Source organism: Panthera leo, chromosome B1, assembly GCF_018350215.1.
Source record: "Panthera leo isolate Ple1 chromosome B1, P.leo_Ple1_pat1.1, whole genome shotgun sequence".
In the NCBI taxonomy this organism is placed as follows: Eukaryota; Metazoa; Chordata; class Mammalia; order Carnivora; family Felidae; genus Panthera; species Panthera leo.
This window is the reverse complement of record NC_056682.1, coordinates 109360996-109384024: the sequence shown is the minus strand read 5'-3', so window position 1 is coordinate 109384024 and position 23029 is coordinate 109360996. Positions and strand designations below refer to the sequence as shown.

Genomic DNA, 23029 nt, shown 5'->3' with positions numbered 1-23029 from the left:
TAGTTTTTTTCCATTCCTAAATTGTTTACAGCACTTAGAAGTATAGTACATAGGGGCACCTGGGTGGCTCAGTTGGTTAAGCGTCCAACTTCATCTCAGGTCATGATCTTGCAGTTTGTGAGTTTAAGCCCAGTGACGGGCTCTGTGCTGACAGCTCAGGGCCTGGAGCCTGCTTTGGATTCTGGATCTCCCTCTCTCTCTCTCTGCCCCTCCCCCACTCACGCTCTGACTCTCTCAAAAATAAAATTTTTTTAAAAATCTAAATAAAATAAAAAAGAAATTAAAAAAAGAAATTAAATAAAAGTATAATATATAGAAATACTCCATAGATGGGTTAATCTTGTATTGTCAGATCAAGAAAATATAGTGCCACATAAGAAAACTGAAATTCATCATTCAAATTTCATGGGGAAAGAAAGGCAAGTTGCTGCATTCTTAGGCCTTCAATGAATCCTAAATTCACTCTTTGGTGTAAAAGATGAAAATGAAACTTCTCACTGATTATCAGCTTATCTGGGGTCTTGGTGAAAGACAACTACAGCCTACTCATCTCACCCCTCACAGCCCCTGTCACCCCTGTCACTCCCCAAAACAATTCTCACCGCAAAAGCAAAAAGCCTAGCAAATTTTATTCCAGTGTCAACAGACTATGAGTATATGGCAGAGCCTGGAAAGTACTATGTAGAAATAGGCACTTCTATGAACAAAAGGGGAATAGAAGGAGTAGGTCTAGTATTTTAATTTTACCATACTTTGCATTCAATCAACAGGAAAATACCCATCTGCATCAATATTCTAAAACAAAACAAAACAAACAAAAAAAAAAAACAAAAAGCAAAAAATTCATGATACAAATAATGATCCCCATGCCAAATTATTTCTAGTAACAGTGAACATGAGAAAGGAGATCACTCAGGAATAGACAGATTGGATTGATGGTTCTTTGACATGAAACAGATGTTCTTTTCAACTCTGGACACAGCTAATTTAAAATAATGGTTAAACAAAGACCTTCTTACTTGGTGTGATATCTCTATTTCTTTTTTTTTTTTTTTTTTAATTTTTTTTTTCAACGTTTTTTATTTATTTTTGGGACAGAGAGAGACAGAGCATGAACGGGGGAGGGGCAGAGAGAGAGGGAGACACAGAATCGGAAACAGGCTCCAGGCTCCGAGCCATTAGCCCAGAGCCTGACGCGGGGCTCGAACTCACGGACCGCGAGATCATGACCTGGCTGAAGTCGGACGCCCAACCGACTGCGCCACCCAGGCGCCCCTCTATTTCTATACACAAAGGGAAAATGGTCATAATTCACTTTCTTACACTGAAACTTTATTTCAATTTTTTTCTCACATCAAAATATCTAAATTATAATACTTTGTTACCTATTTGTTATATGTACAGGTGTCATAATGCAAATTAATCATTCTAGTGATTAGTAATTCCTATATTACACTATAACTACAGAGTACTATCTATATCATAAACTCTTTAGGTTGCATTTCTCCAAAGTGTGCGTGTGTGTGTGTGTATGAATTTGCATGTGTATAGTATTTCCCCCACTCCTAGGTACATATGCAAGAAAAATAAAAAGTCTGTACAAAAAATTTGGACACAAATGCTCAAAGCAACATTATTCATAGTAACTGAAAAGTAGAAACAATCCAAATGTCTATCAACTGATGAATAAACAAAATGTGCTATATCCATAAGATGGAACATCATTCAATAATAAAATGTGCTGGGGAGCCTGGGTGGCTCAGTTGGTTAAGCGTCTAACTTCAGCTCAGGTCATGATCTCACAGTTTGTGAGTTCGAGCCCCACGTCAGGCTCTGTGCTCACAGCTCAGAGCCTGGAGCCTGCTTTGGATTCTGTGTCTCCCTCTCTCTCTGCCCCATTCCCACTCATGCTCTGTCTCTGTCCTAAAAATAAATAAAACATTAATAATAAATAATAGTAATAATAAAAATAAAACATGCTACAACAAGATGAATGAACCTTGAAAACATTATGCTAAATGAAAGAAGCCAATCACAAATTTTGTAGCCAATCACATATTTTGTATATGATTCTACTTAATATGAAATGTCCAGAAAAAACAAATCTATAGAGCAAGAAAATAGGGAATAAGTGCTAAAAAGTAAGAGTTTTACTTTTGGGGGTTGATGCGTCACATTTAATGTCAAAACCTGAATTCCTGATTTCCCAGTCCAATCTAATTCTACTCCACTATTCCCCATCTCAGGTAATAGTGCCACCATTGGATAGTGGAGTCAGCCATAAGTCCAGTAGTCAGGCCTCTTCATTTTCCTTCATACCTCACAATCTTCCATTAGCAAGTCCTGTATTTTCTTCTCCCAAAATATATTTTCTCACCCACCCTCACATCTCCCATAGACTGAAATAGTCTCCTACTCTTGTTCTCATTCACAAACCCTTACAATCTACTTTCCACATGACAGCCAGAGAGAGACTTTTTAAGCCCAAAGCTGGTCATATCACTTCCCTGCTCCACATCCTCAAAATGGCTTATGAGTGCTTTTAACATAAGTTCCAAATTCATTAACATTGGCCAAAGTCTCTTCCCAATCTCTCTGCCTACTTACCAAGATCACTGTTTGCTTCTCTTCTCTGCTAATTACACTCCAGCTATAATTACTTTCTTTCTATCCCTGTGCAAGCTGTCACCTTGGTCCTTTGGGCTGGAATTTTCTTCCCTCATATTTTCTCATGGTTTGCTTCTTCTTACCATTAATGCCTCAGCTCAAATGTTACATTCTCAGAGAGACCTGTATAAAGTAACCTCACTTTAGGTCACTAACTTATAGCCCTGTTTTATTTACTTCATATCACTTTATCCAAATGATTCTTCCAGCCTCCCCTACACTAACTTTGCTCACCCTATGCCCCCCAAATCAAGAACTATATCTGCATATAACAGCTGCTTCAATAAATATTTGTTGGAATGAATTAATGATGACTGATATAATGAGGGTAAGATGAGATCTTCGGGAACTAGAGAAAGTCCGGGGCTACAAAAACATCAGCATAAAAGACATAAAATTTCCACTTGTTACACGAAAGAAAGTTGTAGAGATTTCTTATTTTCTAGAACTTACAAGTCTGAACTCAAGACACAGTTTTATTTATGAGAAATTTGGTGGTAGGAGAGAAAAGTAGGAGTAATTATGTATCAAACATCAATAGTAATAGCAAAGGGAAAAAGAATGAGGAAATGAATAAGGGAGCAGAGAAACATTTTATGAGAAGGAAAAAAAAAAAGGACACACATTCAGATCACATCTACCTTGATAACAGTCTTTGGGTTCATTGCTTTTCTCAGGGAGCAAAGAAAGCTTTGCTTTTTCAATAGACCCAGAAAAAAACAAATGAAAAATGACACAGACTTTTAAGGAAATTATTAAGAACACCAACGTTTTGGGGAAAAGCTATCACACCAAAGCCCCATAGTCAACGAAGCAGAGACATATAGATAGGAAAATAAGCAAGGCACACATGAAATAGAATATTCACAATGATAAACCTTACGAACTTTGGTAATAAAATATCTAAAATGAACTATCTGATGTCTTTAAAGTATTTATTACATATTCTTGATCTGCAGTAATTTTTCTACATAAACAGTGCCTTCCTACTGATGAAATTATGTACAACTCTAAACCATTAAAAGCTGCCTACAGAGGCTTTTGTTTATGCAGAGAAATTGAATGAAATTGAATAGGAATAAGGGAAATTTAGATTCTGAATTGAAGATTCCCCAGGCTTCTCTTTCAGATAACAAAAGAAATCAGCTACCAAACATTCCAAAATGGAATTATTCTGGCTGTCATTCTGGAAGAATAGAATTTTCTTCCCAAGCTTCTGCTTTCTAACTGCCTCTCCACCTCATCTCTCCTGCTGGAGGTACCCAGAAAAAAACATAACAGAATGACAAGGTCTTTTGCTGTTACCTAAGTTGGGTTTTAAATGCTAGCTGCTCTATGTTTACTAGCTATACCAATCAAGGAAAATTAATGTGTTAAAAAAAAGGGGGAGGTCTATCTCCTTAAATGCTTAAAAAGCACCAGCATCCCTGTTGACTCACCTTGTCAATCCCTAGTGGGTTCCTAGAGCCCTCTCTGGTCACTACTGGGCTAGGTTCATGTCAGGTATACTTGTTAATGATCCACTGCACAATGCTTTTGGTGGACTCTTCTTTACAAACCCCAAAGACCATAACAAATCTGTTCTCTCCAAGCTCTCAATCCTACTTCCATTTCTCTTAATGTCAGATGAACTGTAGCTGTCTTCTTCTCCATCTCCAGAATACCTCAGTGTGTGCACTATCTTCTTGCTCTCCAGCTATCCCTCTAAGGAGGAAAAATGTGTTTTTTCCTAAACAAATCTTCTGTTCCCACTAACACCCAACAGTCTCCATGACTTCCCAATAAACTTTACACTCCTGCCTTGCATTATCAGTTTTTCTATCCCTTCCTGATTCTTGTTCCTCTTCCTCCAAATAAACTTCAGCTTTATTTATCACTGTTAATTCCCTTGACCTGCCTAATCCCTGAAATTACTCCTGAGTATGTCTGTCTCTTTTTTCCTATTTTACTAAACAAGCAAGGTTTTACATGTCATCTCCATTTATTCTTTAATCCCAAGAAATAATTTTTCTCTATCCATTCAGCAAATATTTATTAAATACCTATTATATTTTATGCTGTATGCTCGATTACAAGAATGTAGAGATGAATAACAGACTGGCCCAATGCTCATGATCTCCTCCTGAACACTACTGAAATCCTGCTTTATGAAAAAACAAGGCCTTTTTCTCAGTCCATTTCCCTCTACTTCTCAATTGCATCAAATGTTACTAGCCATACTTTTTTTTTTTTTTTGCAAAACTTCTCTACCTCAGAGTCACAGTACTGAATTATCCTGATTTCCCTCCTCCTTTTCAGATGTATCTTTCCATTTCTCTGAAACTAGTCCTATTTCCTCCTAGCATCCATCAAAATGGATGTATTCCCCCATCCCTCTCCTAGGGCCTCTGTTCTTTTCTTTCTATATTCTCTCCCTTCTGATCTTTTCCACTAGTATGGCTTTAACTGTCAACTCTTTGCAAATCACAAAGAGTAGCTAAACTGATTATTGCTGTTATATAAATAAGGAAACCAAGGCTTGGAGAAATCAGGAAGTTTGCCCAAGATCATAAGAACTAGGAAATAGCAGAGCCAGGTCTTAAAACCTAGCAATCTGATTTCAGAGCTGATGCTCTTAACCTATACTGCCCTGCTTCCTGGGGCCCTTTCTCAAGGATCATACCCAATTTTCAATGGTCTTTTAGATACAGTACTCAATGTGAAATATGTTGCTTGTACATCAAACACTTGTCAGTTCATCATCTTCGTCAAACTCAGCTGATTCTGACTTCTTAATCTGTTACGTGAAGGTTACAATTTTCCCCATTAAACTTCAAAGCTCAGTTATCCTTGTATCCTCACTCCTCATCTTTTATTAGGTTATGGTTTCAGAATCTTCCTTCCATCCATCCATCTTAATTTCTACTTCCTCAATGTTGTTTTTCTTGTTTCCACAACTAAATGTCATTTAGGTACACTGAATCATCATACTACATTCTTCTGCTACTCATCTTTATCTCTTCTGTAATTATGTGTGTCTCCTATTCTCTAAATCAAGCTGTAAGTTCTTTGTGGGAACTGACCATGTTTCATTATTTCCATGTCCCTTATAGCTCGTTTTGCCCAAGAGTAATACAAATGGTTCTCTTCTGTTGTCTTTTAAAGAAAATGCTAACCTTGCTTTCTTCCCTCAATAATAGTACATATAAACTCTCATATTCCTCACTATTAAATGTCAAACTTCCAAAGGTACACAGTCGCACAGATGAAAAATGAGGTAGAGTTTATTTTCTTGAGGCTAAAACAGGATATCAAATGTTTTAAAGACAGAACATTTGGGGGCACCTGGGTGGCTCAGTCATAGGTTAAGCGCCAGACTTAGCTCAGGTCATGACCTCACAGTTCGTGAGTTTGAGCCCCCATGTCGGGCTTTGTGCTGACAGCTCAGAGCCTGGAGCCGGCTTCAGATTCTGTGTCTCCCTCTCTCTCTAACCCTCCCCCCACTTGCACTCTGTCTCTCTCTCAAAAATAAAAATAAACATTAAAAAAAAATTTTAAGATACAGCATTGTTGTAGGAATAAGGCTACTGGCCAAGAGACCTAACCAAACTCCAAATCAGGTAACTCCTTACTCCCTAAATCTCTCTGCCCCTATGCTCCTACAGCTGGGTAACACTGCCTCCTCGATTCCCTGGCTCTGGAGGGAGTGTGATGTGCACTAGGAAGCAGCTGCAACATGCGACTCTGGGATGGCAGGCCTTACAGCACTGGGCACAAGAATCCCACATCCTAGAAGTACTAGGAGACTCATTAGGGAACATCTTAAGATCCTTGAATGAAAGATGCTAAATACAAGGATTTCTCAAAAGGCTCATTTCACACTCCCCTCCCTTGTTTTCTTTCTTTTTTTTTTTTTTTTTTTGAAAGCTTGTTATTGAAGGTCTGAATAAAACATTTATATGCAGGGTGGGGAGAAATTATCCTCTCAAAGCTAAGCGCTATTTTTAAAACTGACCTTGTGAGTGCTCACAGAATATTTCTGATACTGGTGTTTCTAAATTTGGATTTATTCCATTTGGATTATTCAAAACATATACCTTAAAGTCTCCTACCTTAAAAAGTTTGCAAAAATTCAACAAATATGAACTCCGTTTTTAAAAGTCATTACTATTTTAAAAGATAAACTAAGTGATCCTTTAGCCATCCCTCTTCATGCCTTAGGACCCTCTCTTTATTATGTCATTGGCAGAATATCACGCTATGATTATCAGAACTAAATGAGGGATATGGAGCTATAAGTAATTCAGTGATTGGTTCTCTGTGAATTATATGAAGTATAATTTTTTCTTTCCATCCAACTTAAGGATAACAATTTTGTTTTCCCTTTCCCTGAACATAAAGATGTATGGGAAGCAGTCAAAGCAAGGATTTTTTCCGAGAATGATTTCCAAATCACATATTAGAGAAAAGCAGGTCTCAAGTCTATTTACAGGAGGCAAACTGTTCTCTTTGACAGTTTTATCTTTTCCCTCTCCATTTCTACTAGAATGAAAAAACGTTCTGAAATCAGATATACAATTAAGAGAGCAGGAGTGGACTTTGACCCTGAAATTTCTGCTTGCAATCTGGAATTTGAATTTTTCCCAACCTTCATTCTAATGATATACCAACCTTGAATCACAATAGATTTTCTGCTCAACAAAGCTCCTACCCCAAGTTCAAAAAAAAATCATTCTACCATGAATCTTACTTATAAATGCACACACACATACACATGTGCGCACAGGGTAAAACAATATTTCCCTGTTTAAATTTTGACTTACACAATCATTAATATTAATATATTGGGGAAATCTTACAATTTTTTTTTACAGCTCTAAGATTCTTTTAAAATTGGAGAAAACACATTGCAATGCTGAACTTAGCTAAAGAGGTTAAATATTTAAACTGAAGTTATCTTCTAAGTAGTGAATGAGAGATTTGCCCATTATTTAATGATGAGAATAAATGACTATTTTCCAAACACCAGCCTGTACTAAATTATACATTATATCACAGGGGCATGTGGATGGCTCAGTTGGTTAAGCGTCTGACCTCAGCTCAGGTCATGATCTCACAGTTTGTGGGTTCGAGCCCTGCATCAGGCTCTGTGCTGATAGCTCCGAGCCTGGAGCCTGTTTCGGATTGGATTCTGTGTCCCCCTCTCATTCGATCTGTCACTCCACCTCTCACGCTCTGTCTCTCTAGGTCTCTCAAAAATAAATAAACATTAAAAAAATATTAATTATATGACAGAATTAATCTCACTGTGTAATTGTGAGCTTCCTTGGTTTTTGTTTTTTGTTTTTTTTGTGTTGAAAAAGAAATAATGTATACAAATATTACTCCTAAAACTTCTGGGTCCCTAAATGCACATTCATTAATCATAAGATGATGCAGTTTGGGAGTCCAGCATTCACTCATTTTATTCAATAAGTATCTGTGAAAAATGCCAGGTACTATTACAGACACTGAGAATTCAGGCAGGGCATATTAGACATCTTACTTTTGGTTTTAAACAGAAACCCACAAACATTTTTTGCAACAGTTATTAATCTAATATTGCAAATGCAGAGACTATCTAGCTTTTCTGGTTTATAAACAGAAACAGGATTCCCTAGGGCTCTTTTATAATATTGGTTCATTTAAAAAAAAATCTGTAATTATCCTCCTCTCCTTTATCTTCCACTTAGTCACTTAATTTTTTTTTTTTTTTTTTGTATTGCCCCAGAGCAAAATAAAACAAAATGTGAGATTGATTAGAGGTTGGTATTCCTCTTATCAGCTGTTCATCCCTAATGACTCAGAGCTGTAAAATCCACAACCACCTTATTTAATACCTTCCAACAGATTGTGCTGTACTTAATGATTCACTGACAAAACAAAAACAAAAATAAACAAAACAAAAAAAACTTTCCATCTCTTTCATCACTTTTTGAATCCATTCATGAAAATTTACACATGGTAAGTCAATCACTCAGGGTTAGAAAAGCATGTATCTTCCTTCAAGTTCGCTCTCTATTGACACTTACTTGCTTCTCATTAATTTTTTTTAATTTCTTATTAACTTATTATCTTTTCTAGCCATCTTTAAATTCAAAACTGGTTATTCAAAACCCAGTTCAATATTAACTGCTCTAGGAAGTCTTCCCTTACCTTTTACCAACCCAACAGTTATGTCCTTACACCTCAGAATGAGTAAACACTTCAATAGTGTCATTTATCTGTATGGTAATTTACTTGATTCCACATCTACTTCACCTTGAGAAGAAGGACCTTACCTTTGTATCTTTGTTTATCCACACCTAGCAGGTGATCTGCAACATGATTAAATTGAAATTTAGAATAATGCTCCCCAAAATTCACTTTCACTAGCACACTTAAACGTCACTGGTGGGAATATGTTAAACATGCAGAATGCAATCTGGCAATAATGCATCAAAATTTTTGATAATATTACATCTTCTAACACACTAATTCTCCTCCGTGAAGATTTCCTAAGAATCAGAAATATGAAAAAGTTTTACAAAACAATGTTTACTATTATGTCAGCATAGCAAAAGGCAATTTAAAAAAAAAAACTAGCAATACTACGTATACTAATATTTTACTCAGTGAAGTATAATTGTTATAAGAAATCAAAGGATTTGTAGTAACATAGGGAAATTTTTAAATATTAAGGAAAAAAGCAGGACACAAAACTGTACAGTTTAGTCCAGTATTCTACTTAAATGTCAGCAGTGACTGGGAAAACTGAACCATGAATATATTGTCTTCTATTTTTCTGTATTTTTCCAGATTGCATAATTAGAATATATATTTTGATACAACTGTTAATGTCTTATGCAAACTGGTAATGAATCATTAAAATTTGTTTCAGAGATATGTCCATAGTATACAATTCTCCCTATACCCAGTGTGTATATATACATATATATGATCTTTAATGTAAGAGCATATATAACTTACTTTACTAAAAAATTCATCATGGATAAAGTTTCTACAAAATGGTCAAAACGTTCAGCTGAACTAATTTCACAAATTACATATTTTGCCACCATGATTACATACAAATGTTCTGAATGTTTTTATGAAAACAGCATATTTTCTTAAGATATGTGTGTGCATATATGTGTGTGGTGTATATATACATATACACCATAAAGTTGTAGAATTGTAAAACCCCCAGTAAATAAGGAAATAAGTGCTTTAAAACATATATTTTCTTTAAGGGATTTCCAATATTGAAACAAGCACACTTTCCATTCCTTTTACCAAGTTTCTGAATTGACAGGCATGGCAGTTCTAACAGCTGGCCTCTGTCTTTCCTAAAAAGTCAAGTAACCTCTATAAGCAAATAATATTCATGATTTGTGAATCCAAAACTATATATCACCAAAATGCTCTTTAAAATGAGCTTAGTTAAAAGATAAGTCAAAAAGCAAGTCCCTCCGGAGAATGAGAATGGATACAAACTTAAAAATCCAAACATTTAAAATAATTTAATAATAAGGTACCTGGCTGGCTCGGTTAGGTGTCCGACTTCGGCTCAGGTCATAATCTCGCAGTTATGAGTTCAAGCCCCGCGTGAGGCTCTGTGCTGACAACTCAGAGCCTGAAGCCTGTTTCAGATTCTGTGTCTCCCTCCCTCTCTGCTGCTCCCCTGCTCATACTCTGTCTCTCTCTCTCTCTCAAAAATAAATAAAACATTAATTTAATGATAGCCTGAGTCTGGCATTACTAAAGTGGTACTAATGGACATGCAGACCATGAAAATGTTACCCCTTCTTATTGAGCCACTTTATGTTACATGGTAAAAAAAAAAAAAAAAAAAAAAAAAAAAAAAAAGCAAGAATTTACACAGTTGCTCCAAAATTTACAAAATTATACAAAACTCTTTCCAACAAAGCATAATTTGTCATCAAGAAACTAATGAAATAATTTATGAATTAAAAATTATTTTCAATAGTGTATTCCATTTGACATGAAGCTTTAGCTCAACTTCCACTTACTTTACCTGCCAAAGGTCTCTCCTTGTTAAACATATATCTACTTCTGGAGACAGAATCCTATTTGCTCACTCATTCATTTATCCCCTCATTCAACAAACATTTATAAGCATCTTCAACATTTATAAGTAATTTATAATTACTGTGCCAGGCACAGATTCAATGGTAAGCTTAAAAATGTTCACAAGATGTTTGAAAGCTACAACATATATAACTAAAACACAAAAGGAGAAATGTGATCAGTTGCTTAAAAAACATGAAAAAGCTATTCAGAGGAAGAGGAAAAGAATCGCTTCTGCCTAGAGAGGGAAAGTAAGGGTGGAGAGTAAGTTAGAGACGGCATCATGGAGGCAGAAGCACCTGAAATGAGTCTTAAAGGAGATAGGGTTTCAACAGCACTAGGTGTACTCATTCCATCTGGAGAGTAGAGCCAGAACTTTCTCCCTTCCTTTGAACATGCTGCTTACTTTTCCTGGGCAACCATTTCTCCCTTCTGTACCAGGCTCAATTGCCATTCAAAAACATAATTTCACTCATTAATCTCTTCAATAAATCTGTGATAACAACCTCTTCCAGCCCTTATCTACATGAAAACCTTGTGTATACTTCTATTACAACACTCAAAAACTAAACTGTATTCAGCAGGCTATCATCCACACTAATGGATCACAAAATACTTCAGGGCAGATCTCTTATCTTTCACCTCTGTATTGCTACAACTTATCAAGATGTCCAGCACAGTGGGTACTAAAAGGTCTAACGATGAACTTTATAAATGAATAAAAAACATGGCAACCATTAGCTGGAAAATCTGTTTAGGAAGCTGTTTAAAAGAGTTAAGAAAAAAAGAGCTCAAGTTAAAATGGTGAAAAAGGAAGAGATGGAAAGTGTTGAGATGGGTTAAGGAGAAGAAAGATAATCAAGCGTGCTTGAAAGTCCAGGAAAAGTAAGGCACCATTCATAGAAGGGGGAAATCACTGAGTCCACCAGGGACAAGCAGAATTGGACCTGGACTACTATTGAATACACTTCGGCAGAAATCCAAGTTATCAGAACACAGACTCCAAATATCACCTAAATATTTCTTCACCAAAATAAAAATTTTAATTTGAACACTAATGCCGTGATATGGCATATCTGACCTCTACAACTTCTCTAGAAGATAAAAGAGAAATCTAATTCTCAAGTACTATACTTACCTTTAATAAGGTAGTTTTATGTAACTTCTGCTTTATTTCAATGTGTGTACATCATCATTAATGAAAATGCTTCAAAAAGACGTAGGAATAAAATAATTTCCTATTACTAAAAAAATTCCATATAATTTAAGCCTTCCCTAGCCTTAAGGGATAGGGTAAAATTATATACTAATATGAGTTTATTCCACAAATTTTAGATTTATACATGTACAATACATATATTGTTATACATATGTAAATATACCTTGATAAAGAGGGCATAGATTTTCCATTGGTAACTGATTGGCCAACTGAAATCAACCAGTTAATTAACAAGTCCCAGGGCATGGGGAAATAAAAAGAGATTTCTCTTTTAAAAATGTGAGAGATTGGGGCACCTGGTGGCCCAGTCAGTTAAGTGTCCGACTCGATTTCTGCTCAGGTCATGATCTCACAGTTCATGGGTTCAAGCCCTACGTAGGGCTCTGCTTGAGATCCTCTATTTCTCAAAAAAATAAACTTAAAAAAATTAAAAAGTAAGAGACAGTGATTAACTCTCAGAGCAAGGCAAGAGATGAGGATCAGCAAGGAACACACAGGTAGCTTCAAAAGTAGAGGGAATGCTCTAGTTATTGAGTGGAGGTTTATTGGATGCTTACTGTTTTATGATTTATAAAATATAATTTCATACTTAAGATGTTAGGTAATAAAAAGTTTCCAATCCCCATGTAATTTAAAGAGAAAATAACCTTAGGTAAAACAATTAAGTGTACATAAATAGTACACAATATTATCTGTGTATCTTTATATGACTTGCTGCACCTAAGTTATTTTTCCAACAAACATAAAACAGCCAAGTTTTATAAATTTTATAAAATATTTATAAAACTTAATAGTTTTAGGTTTTTCTTTCACTTGCCACATGTTAGTATGCATTTGGCACGTAGTGTTGTCCAAGAAGAAACAATAAAACAACAAACATCTGTCCTCCATGCTTCACAAACAAGAGGAGCCTGAGAAATAAAATGCCTTTCTGAGTAGGTTCCTCTGGGCTTTGGTTAAGGGCTAAGTTTTTCTTTTCAGCAACAAGTGAATCATTTAGAAGAAGTAGTCCTAGGAACTTAGTGTGTTTTGAGATATTTGCAGTAAGTTAATGAATTAAATTTACCAAAACATGTCATTCTTCTGTAATCATTTTCCCACTGATTCTTCACCTCACTGTTTTCTTTCCAGGAAAGAGCACAGAGGACTATCAAACTTTAGTTTGATTTTGTTACTGCAGCAATTAAAATACTATCTTCTCTCACAAGGCGGAACTCTAAATATATTTTCCCAAACAAATACTCAATTCTATACACTGCACTGAGGACCTAAAGCTGTAGAAGACATAGTCCTTTTTATGAAAGACCCTGAAGTTTAGTGGGGAGATCAGTCAAGCACGTACCAATAAGTACAGAGAGGTTAAGAGAAGTTCTTTGTAACAGCAATCAATGGGATGTGGTAGTGGAAAGAGCCAGGCTTTAGAGCCAAAGAAAATGGTTTGAAATTCTGACTCCACTACTGACTAATACTGAGGCTTTTAGTAACTTACAGCCTCAGTTTCCTCTATTTAAAAATTGAATAATAATAATAACAATAAACTAAGTAAAACAAAATATCTTGTAAGTATATATCTGTCACTTAGAAGGTTCTCTTAAAATAATAGCTATTACCATTCCTATTATTTTATTATTATTATTGATTTGGGTAGTAATAAAGTTCTAAAAAGTTAAAAGGAGACCATAGTACCAGCAAAGGGGTTCGCCTAACTAAAAAATCAATTATGATTTTGTTCTGTGACTGTGTATGATTACAAGGATAGTTCAGATATTTAAAATCAAAACCAAACAAACAACAAGCAAAGCTGTCCTCTCCCTACTCTGTCTCTCTCTCTCCTCCAAACCTGACAGTTTCCCTATACTAGAGAAAGAGTTTACAGTAGATGAAAGGTCTACGAACTCACCTTAAGAAGTAATGATCTATCTCCCTTAACTGGATCAGGAATTTTGGTATCTAAAAAAGTTTCCTTTTTTAATTTTTTAATAAAAACTATTTTATTCTAAAAGTAACTTTATCCTGATAGTTGCAACAAACTTACCATCTGAGTAAAATAATATTTTAATTATAATCAGATATTTAAACTCTTTTGAATAATCTCTCCAAATGGTTTTAGATTTGTGGTACTTAAAATTTATTTAAATCCATATTATATAAAAGCCTTCCTTCATCTCTCCAGGCAGAAATAACCTTTCCTTCCTTTGAAAATCAACAGCACTTTATGCAAGCTAGACTTAATACCATTTATGTCTTCTATGTCTATTTGTGTAGATAGCCTTACTTTTCCTAACACTCTGCCCACTATACTTATGCAATATTTATTAAATAAAAAATATATAAAATAAGGCCACATAAGTGAATGTGCTTAGTAATCTATAAAGTAGTATAAAAGCAAATTACTACAAAGGTATTATATTTTAGAGTAAAAGTATTGCAAGCTTACACCTAATGTCCGGCAGTACAATTCACTGAACAATCCTTAACTGTCAATAATAAAAAATACTGTGCACACCATACCCTAACAAATGTGGAGGGGCAGATGTTTAAAAAAAAAAATGTATCAATTCAGCCTAAGAGACAGTAGGAGTTGGTCTGCCTTGGTATCAGCCCAAGAAAAAAAATTATTTTAATTAAATAAAATTCTAGTCAACAATGAGCTTAAATGCCCAAGAAAATCCTAGTATGTGCCTTCTAGCAATTCATGATTATTAACTTTAAAAGGCCCATAAAAAATTTACTACTAAATTTTAATTTTTACACCAAATTGATTCAATATTTCAAGGGAAATGAAAGTATTAATCTCGTCGTATAACAATAAAGATTCTCCAGGTGTTCAATTCCTATTGCATAATCTGTCAGGTAGAGGTTGACACTAGTTATACCACAGTCAGATGCCTGACAACCATGTTCTTTATATTAAGTTTGCATATTATAACCATGTTGGAATACAGAAAGGATTTTTATTATTTTCTGGAAATGTAGATATGCATTTTTATCTCCTAACCAGTTTGAACATCAATAATATTCTCATTCACTAAAAGAGAAAAATAGATATCTAATATCAAAACCTATGTAAAAATGCAAATACAACTAAACATAATGAAAGGACTACTCTGGGGCCCAATAATTAAAGAGCTGTAGAAATTCCACATACAAAAATAAAAATATTTTACTAATTTTTTCTTAAAACATTGCTCAAACCAAGAAACTTTCAAAAAATGTTAATTAGCCCAATTAGTTCCAAATTGCAAAATCAATAATGTATAATCAGAACAATCCATCTATATCATCTCATTTCTGCTTCCAACTTAACACAAGTAACCACAAAGCTGAAAAATTGCGCTAATTTCTTGACTGCCTGGATGCCAAAAAAGAAAAAAAAAGTAGCAAAAGTTAACTGTTGACATCTCTATTATACCATAAAAAAAAACTACTTAGGACATGCATGCAATATTCAGATTTCATAGCTGAGACCTAATTTGGTGTACATGGTTTAAGTAGTTTTTATAAAGTCCTGATTCATATTCTGCTAAGATCATCAATTTGGGAATTAACAAAACTAGTAAAATCAAAGAATACCAAATAATTTAACTGTATTACATCTGTGAAGTATTGCAGAAATATAAAATGAAATCCCTTTTTAACTTTATCAAGAGAGTAGAGCTAAAATATACTTGTAATAGCACATGCTATTTCAAGCTTCTACTATAATTTGCATTTTACAAAAATAATGACTTGTGGCTCATCAGACCCTACGTAATAAAAAGTGGTTTCTAATGATCAACAATTACATTGGAAAATGAACATTAAGAAGTTATTACTATCATAAAAAATATTTTACCACAGGGAGTCTTTAAAATGTGAAATCAATCACAAATACTATTTCTAAAGACATCTGCCATCAGAACCATCAGTCTACTGGATTCTGAACTGCAATCACACCCCTTCCTGGACTTTGCATAACCTGTCAATACCTTACAGTTATAACCAGGTCAAAATCAACAAAGTATCAAAATAGCATGGCAAATTAGGATTTGTTAAGTACAAACCTAATTGTCTGGGACCAAAATGATAGAATTTCTACTGCCCATGGTAAAAATAGGAGATAAAATTCTACAATCACTATCTACCATTTACTAAGTAAGCTGTGCTTTCTATTCCTAGCTGACAAAAAAAAACTTTTTGAGACAAAAATTGCATATAAAACAGAAGATGTTTGAAACTTTCTTACACTATTTTTAAAGCAAGCCAAATTATATATCAATGTACTTAATCTATCTAATCAGTATCATATGATGAATGCTCTGTGCATGCACGTGTTAACGCAAAAGGAAAGAAATTCTTCAACAGACTCTGAGTCTCCCAAATATGGTTTGTGTGACTAACAGCTGAGAGGAAATGCAACTGAAACTGTCTGCTGGAAATCCATTAACATCTAGGCACAGAAAAATGCCTGGGTGATAGTAGAGTTGGATGTGTAAATTTGTGCAGGAATATAGCCAAATTTTTGGCAATCCCTCATGGTCTTAAATGTATTGACAATGGTCTTTCTTTTCCAGTTGTAATGTTACATTTGAAGAACATTATTTGAGTTGGAGGGCCTTCCTGGTCTTTAAAACAAACAGGCTTAAAGCTTGGATTTACAAAGGCATGGCATTTTAAATAATACAAACAAAAATTTATACAAAAAATTATATGCTCCAAAAAAACTGCCATGCATAGCCAAAAGAAAAAAAAAATCAATACATTAAGGGAAAAACTGTATGCTAATTTAGATATCATTCTAATTTCCCTTAAATATACTATTTTTAAATTTTTCTGTAATTTTCAGGATTATTATTCTGAAAGGGAGTGTTTTTTAAAGGAGAGTTCATATTTCAAAGTATATGCTCTTGATATCTTAATACACTATTTTATAAAAGATTACTTTACATCTAGTACTTGCTTGTTCTTAGGAATTAAACTAAGTATGTAACTCCTTTACAAACCATTTAATAGCCATATGTGATCCTAGTCACTCTGTACTGAGCTCCTCCTAGGTCCTCCATGCTGTGAAATGTTTTATTTAAAATAATGAGAGCACTTTCTTAAGTATTTACAACTTAATGTGGGTACAGCTTAAACAAATGCACACATTCAAAAGTATAAATATGCTATAAGCAGCTCTAATTGTTATGGTTATAAAATAAATTGAAAAATTTGAAGTACTATAATATTTTACAGGTGAGCATAATAGGTAAAATTGACTCAGCACTTTGCAATGAAGAAGAGGTTCTCATAAAATTCACTGAATCCTCAAAACAACCCATGAGACACTATGAGTACTTTTCCCCCATTTTATTAGTGAAGAACCTGTGATGAAGAAAAGGTAAATAACTGAACCACATTACACACTAAATAGTAAAGCCAAGATTCAAACTGGTTACTCACAGCTAAGTCACGACTGCCACTGGATTTATAATTTTCATTCTTTCATGTAAGTAATCACATCTGATTGTTTCAGCAACCCAAGAAATAATAATAGCAGCTAATATTCATTGAATACATATTATGTAGCAGACACTGTTCTATACTATATTAATTCACTCCTCACAAACCCTATAAAAGGAAGGGTTACACTATTACCCATTTACAGATAAGAAAATGAAGGCTCATTGAAAATATGTAAATCACCCAAGATTACACATCCAATAGGTAGGCGAATCAGAATGTAAACCCAGAGCATTTAATTCCAAAGCCTCTTCTTTCCCACCTCACTCCTCAGTGGATTGACATGAAGCAGGTTAAGAAAGGAAATTGGAGAGGGAGAAGAAGCAGGTCTTCTAGTACTTCACTTTAACTACTTTTCCTAAACGTAACTGGAATAATTAAATCCAGACAGGGCAAGGTGGCTTTGGGTGTAGGTTGTTCTTTACAGCACAGTAGGAGCAGGTAAGGAACACTGGCAGGAAGAAGGAATCCCATCAGGCTAGAGAAGACTTATCTTCCATAGAGTGGAGGCAGAAGAATGGAAAAATAATGGGAGCAGAAACACATGTATTTGCCATGCTGATTCAGGGAGTATAAATTATGGTAGATGAAGAGGGAGGACTCTAATTAAGGAAATCAAGGAGAAGTGAAGCACAACACTGATTTGTTTTGAGAGAAAATTCAAAGCCACTGAAAGATTTGGGATAGGTGTCGTCATGCCTCCAGAAGAACTGATACTCCTACTTTTGCCAAAAGTATCTAGCACACAGGAAGAAAACATTGAGAGAATTTTCATTTTTTCTTTTTAAAAACTAAAATGTCATTTACAGTTTGGTAACTCCTTTTGACTGTTAGAAACCTTCCTGGGGAGAGAAGAGGGAAAGGGGAACATGATGGAGCTTAACGTGCTTCTCATTAGTTCTCAAGCTGTGAAGCTATGGCACTGGTTACTTTAGCACATAGATCTTCCTCAGAGTGCTGTTAAAATCGGATGAAGAAAATCACAACAAAACCTCATTTTAATGAATAAACTGAAATGCCAATCTAAACCTAAAGTAGAAGTTGCAACAAATGAGGGGAAAAAAAAATATGGCAGAGACCAAAAATGACACCAGGATACTAGAGAGCAGCACTTTTTAGAAGACAAATTAAATGGGGCAAACTAACCCTAATAGAATTTCTTCCCTCATTACTTAAAATAAACCAGGTCACTGAAATGGGCTTATACTGTGGCATTTTGTTCATTTTAATTTCATTTAAATTTCATTACATCGTAAATTCCCATGGAAATACCTTAGACACGTGTCCACAATAATTAGAATGCCTAACATTTCAGTGTAAGTACTTTTGCATAAGTTCAACAAAACAGAAAGAATGCAGTGAGCTCCTTTCAGTTTTTTTTTTCCTATGTCAACAGCTATTTTATGATAGGAATGATCTCTGTGGCTATAGAGCATGTGTAAAATACATCACATGAGTCTGTGAGAAGCCTTAATGCGGAAGACCCAGTAAAGATCTGGACTGCACACAGAAACCTCAAAATCAAGCTGAACTTCCTAGAATATAGCAATGATAAATTTTTCCTCCCAAAGCTATTACTGTTAAATATACCTTGATGAATTAAGTTCAAGTGTAACTAAAATTGAAATATGATTCAACTGAGCTATGACCTATTTTTCCTCTCAAAAGCAAAAAAGAGAATAATGACAGTTGTGAGACTTACACTTTTCCATTCCTGGGTATTTCTGAAAGTTATTTCATAGCACAGCTAAAGGCAAAATGCACTTTGTGACACGTCTTTTCTTTAAAATGCAGTTACTTATGCTAGTGCTCATAAGACAGATATAATTACTTAGTAATTGTTATTAAAATTCTGTGTGTTTATTTTTAAACTATACATACCAAGGCATTCAGGAAGGAAATAATCTCAGAATGTAATAGGATACCGTAGGTCTACAGTTCAATTGTAAGTATATATCTACATACAACAGAACCAACAATCAACATGACAAATACAAAATTAACATATACTGTATATGTGGTTGATAATACCCACCCCTAGCAGAAAGCTTTTTGGTGTTGATAATTTTGGCAGCATATTCTTGTCCAGTAGGGATTTTCATACATCTTCTCACCACTGAGAAAGCCCCCCTGAAAACCAATAATTAGCATGTCATCAATATAATCAGCTATGATATTCTACTAAAAAATTACAGCAATCTGAGCATTTTTGTTGCATTTAATGAACCGTCAAACATCAGTGCGCTACAGTAATATCCACAAAATGAACGATTCTTCCTGGAAACCTAAACCTTCCGTAATGTTGAAGAATAAAAGTAAATTTTATTTAACAGGGAGCACACATTATTAATCAACAAAATGAAAGGAATTGCCAATAATGACCGCTCTTGTTTGCACATGAAATTTGAAAACATTTTACAATTCACACTCACACAGCACCAAATGCTGAGAGGAAAAAAAAAAAAAAAAAAAAACCTGCAAAGAGCATGGCTGAGGAAGAGCAGTAAAAATCTATTTATTTTGTTAAAAAAAATTAATGTGGCTCCAACTAAGTAAATATGGCGATTGTTTTCATTAAAATATAAGTGTTGGGAACATTTGTGTGGTTTAACAAATCCTGATATGGTGATTTCTCTGTGCCCTGTTTTGAGCTGGGGGAAGGGAGAGATTTGAATTAAGCTGCTCTTCCGACATATTCTCCATGTTTTAACAACAGACAGCGTATAAATATATAAGGATATAATTTTCATTACATTTAAAATATAATTACATTCCCTTGAATTCAACTGCATAAAACAACAACATACATATAAACGCACCCCTTTCATAAGTAATAGTCGAAACTAGCGATAGAAGAACTGGGTTTGGGTTGGATGCTACATAAATCAACATTCACGGTTCAGCCCCTAAGTCCCTAAGCACAGAGGTCCTCAGGAGGTCTCAGGTCCCCTTCCTTAAATTCTCCGAGCAGTTCTGCCAGTCGGGTGTAGGAGGTCCTTTTATACAACACTAGGCTACCCTTGGGAAGCTTTCTCTCGGTCTCCAGGTCTTTTCCGTTGCCTGTATAAATAAATCCTCCCAGAGAATGCGAAGATGTACACGTAAATCATTGGAAGGATGATGATGATGAGCGAATAACCTAGTGCAAAGAATAAGAGTGGACATGGGGCAAGGGGTCGAGTTCTTTTCAGTGGCCCTTTTCCTGGACAGAACAACTACTGGATGCAAAATAGACTCTACGCCAAGTTGAACTTTCGGCATCAATAAATATGGCACCGTCTGTGGCAGCGAGTTCTCATCCGTACGAGGGTCGTACGGCCGCACGCCGGCTAACCAGGAGGCATCTCTATTTACAGAAAACATGATCTATGTTGCATTTTACATGGGTTCTTGTTTCCTCTACACACACACACACACGCTCGCACACTTCTCTGGATGACAGCTACAACTGCAGGGATCGTAAATCCACTAAGTCTCTAGGGCTAGAGGGTGGGGGAACGGGTGAAGGTGGGCTAAGGATTATCGGAATGTGCCACAGCCGGGGTGGAGGGTCTTTTTCCGTCTCTGTCCCCTCCTCTCGCTAAGGCAGCACCTTCCTCAGAGCTGCCACACCGCGGGCCCTCCTCCCTCTCCTCTGGTCTCCCAAACTCCCTCGCCCCACGCGGGAGGCCGGTGGGTCGGGGGCAACGCGACCCGCCCTCTTCTGGAAAGGGGACGTGCAGATGCGGGCCAAGGCGCTTACTTTCCGAGCTCCTCGAAAAGCTGATACTCGTCCGTGAACCTGGTGCAGGTTGTAGTCGAAGCCATCCTCGGTCCGGGCTATGCCCCTGGCTGGGAGCGCGGCGGACAAGACTCGAACAGACGCGCGGCTTCCCCAGGACTGGCCCCGCGGCGCTGTCACCCAGGGCCGCCCTCACTTTCCTCGTCCGAAAGTAGCTCACCCGGGAGGGAGTGTGCGCAGGGGCGGGGCGGGAGGGAAGATGACCAGAAAGGGTGGCGTGGGGTCTCCTCCCCACGGTCCGCAGATTCTCTTCCTCCTCCTCCGGCCCTCGCTTCCTTCTCCTCTGGACGCTCCACCCGCCCCCTTTCCAGCCCCTCTCCCCAAATGCTGGGGGCAAAGTACTCAAGAAGAGGGGGTCGGGAAACGGAAAACAGCCGGGCACGGGGCGAAAGCAGTTGCGAAACTAGCCGCACCGGGGCTGGAGGGGTAGGGGCAGAGGGGAGGGAACCCGAGGGGGCGGAGGCCGCGGAGCCGAGAGCGGACAGCTCGAGCCCAGCTGCAGCTGTCAGCAGGCGCGGGCGCGGGGCGCGCCGGGGCTCGGCCGAGCGTGCGCGCCCGGGACCCGCCTGCCTCCCGCGGGCACCTCGGCTGCCTGGCACTCCCCCAAGAGCCCGCGCCGCTTGGAGACTGCGCGGCGAGAGAAAGAGCGCTCGGATGGGGCGAAGACTAGTCCGCCGTCCCCAGGCCTCCGCCTCTTTCCTCCTCCCGCCACTCCCTCCGCCTGCCAGCACCCCCTCCCTCGCGAAGCCCCCTCCTCGCCGGTCCCACACCTCCCTCTAGCGACTCTAACCCAGTCCCTTCGCGGATCTCGCTCTCCCTCCCTAGGTCTTACACTCGCGCACACCCGTCTGGAGAGAGACCAGGTGGGCGGAGGAGGCTGTACGAGGGAGAAGCCTGGGGAAGATTTAGGTGAATGAGATGAGATGTCAAAATTACCCAGTTAAACTCGCAATTAAGCTGCTGCCTAAACCTGGGGTTGATTTAGAAGATGTGGGGTAAGTCGTGGGCTGCCCGGGGATGCTTCCCGGGCCGCGGAGGCCCCCGACCCTGTTGCGGGCACGGGGCACTAGAAACCGCTCCACGCCGACTCGTGAGCCGCGGTGCTCCGGGTGGGAGGGCGAAGTGTGCAACCATTTCATCTCGGCGCGTCTCCGTGTTGACACGGCGGGGGCCGGATGTGGGCAACTGACTGCTTCCTTAGAAGGGTCCCAGCCTACAGCCTCCCAGTGACTCCGGGCCCACCCCCGGAGAGCAGAAGCCGAGCCGCCCGCTCTCGAGCTCCGGGTGCGCGTTTTCTCCCTCCCCTCCCCCCACCCCCGGCCCGTTTAGTGAGGGACGACGCCAGCCGTGCGCCACGTTTCACTTCTGATATGACTGCCACCTCACTGTCCACCTCCGCCGTTTTATAGGTTGGGTGGCTCAGACTCTGGCAACCCCCGAAGGCCTTTGCTTTCGGCCCTCAGTGTTAGAATGAAAGCAAAAACTCCCCCATGGAGCCACACCTTCTGAGTAACTCCCCAGTAACCTCGGTAAGTTCTGATAGTAAGACGGTTTCTCGCGAGATTTCCTGCTCTGGCGGCAGGGGTGGGGTTGTGGGAAGGTTGGGTGTCGGTCACGCGACCCGGTCGAGGCTGACGTCACTGGCATCACATGAACACGTTATAGCCTGTTTCGCTTTGCAAAGGAAAAAAAGAAAAGGAGAGGCGGAGTGTGCCCTGCCTGTGATGGTGGCACAGAAGTATACTCTGTAAATGGTTATCTGGAAAATCACTTAACAGTTCAAGAATATG

At 37.6% G+C, this 23029-nt stretch overlaps 1 protein-coding gene across 7 annotated transcripts in view; it reads right to left on the bottom strand.

Moving 5' to 3' along the window:
- The window catches only part of CAMK2D (calcium/calmodulin dependent protein kinase II delta), a 317423-nt gene extending 295527 nt beyond the window's left edge, over window positions 1-21896 (bottom strand). For 3 of the 7 annotated variants that reach the window (XM_042935652.1, XM_042935654.1, XM_042935658.1), the window contains exons 1-2: window positions 21201-21893; window positions 19494-19588 (exon numbers count right to left, since the gene is read on the bottom strand). In XM_042935652.1, the coding sequence (XP_042791586.1) occupies window positions 19494-19588; window positions 21201-21265 (160 nt within the window). In that variant the 5' untranslated portion in view covers window positions 21266-21893. Of the gene's footprint in view, window positions 1-19493; window positions 19589-21200 lie in introns of all 7 variants that reach the window. The other 4 variants (XM_042935653.1, XM_042935655.1, XM_042935660.1 and 1 more) reach the window with 3 other exon arrangements.
- Window positions 21897-23029: the final 1133 nt, after the last annotated feature.